Source organism: Pygoscelis adeliae, unplaced genomic scaffold, assembly GCF_000699105.1.
Source record: "Pygoscelis adeliae isolate BGI_AS28 unplaced genomic scaffold, ASM69910v1 Scaffold168, whole genome shotgun sequence".
Classification (NCBI taxonomy): domain Eukaryota; kingdom Metazoa; phylum Chordata; class Aves; order Sphenisciformes; family Spheniscidae; genus Pygoscelis; species Pygoscelis adeliae.
Genome location: NW_008825566.1, coordinates 183090 through 188240, shown reverse-complemented (window position 1 = coordinate 188240; position 5151 = coordinate 183090). Strand labels below are relative to the sequence as shown.

The window sequence follows — 5151 nt, the reverse complement described above, 5'->3', positions numbered from 1 at the left end:
GAAAAGGACCTGGGGGTGTTGGTCGACAGCCGGCTGAACATGAGCCGGCAGTGTGCCCAGGCGGCCAAGAAGGCCAATGGCATCCTGGCCTGTATCAGAAATAGTGTGGCCAGCAGGAGCAGGGAAGTGATCGTGCCCCTGTACTCGGCACTGGTGAGGCCGCACCTCAAATACTGTGTTCAGTTTTGGACCCCTCACTACAAGAAGGACGTTGAGGTGCTGGAGCATGTCCGGAGAAGGGCAACGAGGCTGGTGAGGGGTGTAGAGCACAAGTCTTATGAGGAGCGGCTGAGGGAACTGAGGGGTTGTTTAGCCTGGAGAAAAGGAGGCTGAGGGGAGACCTCATCGCTCTCTACAACTACCTGAAAGGAGGTTGTAGCGAGGTGGGTGTCAGTCTCTTCTCCCAAAGTAACTGGACGAGAGACGAGAGGAAATGGCCTCAAGTTGCGCCAGGGGAGGTTTGGGTGAGGAAAAATGTCTTTACTGAAAGAGTGGTGAAACATTGGACCAGGCTGCCCAGGGAAGTGGTTGAGTCACCATCCCTGGAAGTATTTAAAAGACGTGTAGATGAGGCGCTTAGGAACATGGTTTAGTGGGCATGGTGGTGTTGGGTCAACAGTTGGACTCGATGATCTTAGAGGTCTTTTCCAACCTTAATGATTCTATGATTCTATGAAAATCACAGAATCACATATAAGGTTGTGAATTAGTTTACCCTGTTCTCTTGCCTCTTATCTTAGCCAAATTGATTTATGTCAAAATTGTGACTATGTAAATGCCTACGAGCTATACTAACTACTTTAGACCCTTAATGAGTTATGATACAGGTGATCTAAGTATTTTGCACAAATTTTCAGACTTCACCAATCTTGGAACTAAGAGGTAAGCCACCTCTGAAACTTAATCCACTGTTAGTTGTTACTACAAATCGCATTTAATCATTATTTTGTTTTCTCTTCTTCACTTTAGAAGTCAGCCTGAAGGAACAGAACGCCAAGTGGGAAATAAAATTAAGTAATTTTTAATTTCCTCTGTTACAGAGCAGTAGACAAGAACTGTCTATATACAAGAAGTGTTCTGCTTTCACAAGATCTTTAGTCTTTCTGTTCAACCCAAGGAAAAAGAATTTTGTTAATTACAGAAATATTTCACTTGACCCTTTGTTCCATAAGTTTAAAACTTCATTGTTTCTTAATCTAAACACTACCTTAAACAAAGTTTGGCAGTTCCCACACACTGTGAGGCATCCAATTTTCAATTACAATTAAAACAAAACTAAAAAGAAAAGTTGAATATGAAATTGTGACAAATCACACAGCAGTCCTTGTGCTTCTTAATGCACTGAAGACAATTTTTGGCTTATAAAACTGTCATAAAGAATTTAGGTTAATGCTCATCCAGAATTTGCAAACAAACTGCAGGCTTGAAGGTGAATAACCCTTACAGATTACCTTCTAATGGACCAGTTCTCTACAAGTACACCAAAGAGTTACTTTTCAGAATAAGATATGCCTTAGCTGTTCTGACAAATCAATGCACATAAATACTTTGGGGAGTGTAGTCCCCAAGTTAAAACAGGTTGTAATCAATACCCCAAGCCAATCCAATGGAAGCATCATTTCATGTCTCTAATCTAACTACCATCAGATAAAACATGGCATATTGTACTCGCTAGCCAAAAAATTTATTAACATCATTGCTCTCCTTGAAAGACATGTGACTTTTGCCTCCTAACATAAGATTGTATGTATCCTTATATCTTAGAAGTGACCATCAGTTCTAGAATAAAACAGCTAAAATTTTTTACCTTTAAATGTGTTCAGAAAGTCACAGACAAAAACCAAAGAATTGGTAAAAAATAATGTAGTTAATATGTTCCAAATTAACACTTTCAATAAATACCTATTCTGTTGGGTGCAATGCTGAAGTTTTAAAAAATTATTTTGTTTTAAATTGTTGGGCTAGGATATGTCTGCCCTAGTATATATGTATATAGTATAGTATATGTCTGCCCTAGTGTATATATATATCTCTCTCTCTTTACTTTTGGATACTTTATTCAGAGACAGAAATAATAGGCAGTGAATCTAGAAAAGAGAAGCACCATTGCTTGGTACCATTATCCTCACAGACCTCCTGCAGACTGTCTGACGCAGCCATCTGAACATTAACTTTCAAAGGTTTTTCTGCAAAGTGTAACTTTGAATGGAAAAAACAGTCAGAACTTTCTATTTCTTTTTATGGTTTTTGTAAATACTGCCAAAATAAGAGCAAAATACATAACTTTAAATTTAAAGTAGATAGAAAATCCTCCCGTGCCACAGTTGAGGCACTAAAATGGTTTTCTGCCTCCTCCATGATGCATACTACATATGTATATGTAGTTTTTACAAGAAACTGATTGATTCAATTCTGCTTTAAATAAACCATTTATTTTTCCCAGTATGACCCTTTCCAAAGGTCATACTCCTCTTAGCCATGTTTGAATTCACTGACTGAAAACTACATGATACTATCAAGCAAGAAGACTTAGAACTCTTTTGTTACATGACTGTTTGAAGAAATGCTCACCCATTGCTCATGTCCATCGGTGGCCAAGCTTGAAGGAGTAAAACCAAGTGCTGAAACTCAGACAGACTGTGACTAGACTCCAGAAGTCCCACGAAAAGATCATACCTTTTTTCTTCATTTTCAACATCTGTTATCTCTACCTGAAATAAAAAACAAACAAACAACAAAAAAACCCAAACATATTTTTTTTAAGAAATCAATGATTTAAAAGCAATCAACAAACTATCTGTGAAAGATATCACTGCTGTAAAACAACACGGGAACACAGTGAACGTAGTTTTCCCAGCAATCCATTTTCTTACCTCCCATTTTCAGTTACATGCAAATAAAACAGGAGAACACACAGATGTTGGGGAATGACTTAGGTGTATGTTCCTAAGACAATGTAACCCCACACAAGTACATTCATTGATTAGTACAGAGGATCTTATCTCCGTATTCTTCAAACAACCAAAAATTGCTTAAATTTCCTTTTCTTGATACATAGACATATATATACACACACATATATATGTATTTTTAAAGAATGGGTATGTCTAGTGCTTCCGTAATATATATTACTCTCACTCACCTATGAAAATTCAATAGTTTTATCTGAACTTACAGCATCTAATCTTTTCTCCCACAGGAAAAGGCCATGAAAGATGATTCTAAATTAATTTACCTAGCGAAGAACTTTTGCTGACAAGTACTGTAATATTTCTTTGTATAGGTGTTTGAACCTAAGAAAAACAAAAACCCCATCAGCCAGCCACCAGACAACACTATCTCAGGAAAAGTGTCCATCTAAGTTTAAAACCTGCAGCTTCCGGCAGGACTTGAATTCACTTCAGTTGATGATAGGTTCTTTTACAGATAATTACTGCTTGCAGTTTGCATGGTAAAAAAGTACAAGGTAAAAGGTCTGACTGTTGAAGGAAGGTTGCTATAAATGAGAACCAACTTGCTACTAAATGAGAAGCAGCTCCTGTTTAAAAGTTTGGCTATCACACTAGGAGGGCTTTCACAAATGGAATAGCTATTCGCTGTCTACCTGACATAGAGAAGTTCTTGGAGTTTAAAAATGATTTGTTACAATAACAAGGTAGCTTCCTCTGCGTTAGTAACACTTTCTGACACTGAATTTTTCTTCCAAAGTTCAAAATGTTCCAGGATATCAAAACACCTCAGCTTCATCTTATAATTCTGCTGAAGATACACAGCGTTTAAAGTTAACTTTTCTGTCTCAGCCCGAGTAGTTCTAAGACATCAAACATGGACAAAGTTTTCCTTAGTTCTACAGCTACTCTAAAAGATTAGAGATCGCATTCCCATCTTTTCAAAGCGACTCTGATACATCAAGGGCAAATTTTTCAAAAGAGGTTGGAAAACAAAGATTACTGACACATTTATTGAGTTGCCTACATAATTTGTGACTTTAAAATATTTAGTGCAGAAAAACTGATCGCTTTTGTCTCCAGGGTACATCTGAAAGCACCATATACTAAAACATTTTAGATAGTGAAGAAATGTTTCTGAGATCCGTCTATTTAAAATACTTCTCTGTACTGCAAATGTCACATAGCAGACATCAGTTACCCACCTGTAATTTCCCTAAATTCCATCTATATCTGCTAATAAAAAATATTATCATGTTCAATATTTAAATCGCAAGGCTGAAAAGAGAAGGGAGAAGAACAGGGAAGGGTAAAAGGGACATAAGACATGCTAACCTCTAAGGACCAAAAATATTTAGCAATTTAGCAAATTATGTACTATCTAGACAACAGAAGCTCTCACATTGCTTCATCTGTCCCCAAACTCCTTTTTCAGACAACTAGCTCTTTAAATATTTAAACCAAGTATGTAGCATTCTGGATGGTCCAGTGAGTACATTTTAATATATTTGCACAAACAGCATGTTACTTCAAAACACAAAGTGTTCAGACCTCTCTAACGATAACTGTAAAAATGGAAAGAAATAGCACAGACAATAGATGAGAAAAGCTCTCACAGAAATTGAGCCGTTAGTAGCAGAGAGTAGATGAGAGGATCAGACATCTTAGTCAATATGAACTGAATTCCAATAATTCTACCTAGTAATGCATCTTTACAGACTTGGGTTTACATATTTTTATGAGATTAATTAATCTAACATTATAATGTGTTTTGGACAGCTGGATCCTTGCAACATGATTGCTCATAACAAGACACATATTAATATGATCGAAGTAAGTCAGGAGAATTACCTTTCTTTTCTCCAACAGGGGGGTTGGACTAGATGACCTTTAGAGGTCTTTTCCAACCCAAACTATTCTATGATTCTAAGATGTGCATTTCTGCAATATTTCTTTCTACAATGGCCTTTTTCAAGTTGCCTACATTTCCCACTAAGAGTAATAAAGTGAACTTTCTATCGTGTTAGTTATTTATAGTTTTTAAGAAAACTATTGAAAATTCACTTTTTATATGGCATTTTAAATGCACGTCACTTCCATTTACTGTGAAACAGGTGAGAGTAGAAAGTAGCAACATAGTGTATAAGTATAGAATCATAGAATAGTTTGGGTTGGAAGGGACCTCTAAAGGTCATCTAGTCCA

General features: G+C 36.8%; 1 protein-coding gene across 1 annotated transcript in view; it reads right to left on the bottom strand.

The window, feature by feature from the left end:
* The window catches only part of NBAS (neuroblastoma amplified sequence), a 209704-nt gene that overhangs the window by 27495 nt on the left and 177058 nt on the right, over window positions 1-5151 (bottom strand). The window contains exon 48 of the mRNA XM_009332472.1: window positions 2572-2711. Coding sequence (XP_009330747.1) covers window positions 2572-2711 — 140 coding nt within the window. The remainder of the gene's footprint in view (window positions 1-2571; window positions 2712-5151) is intronic.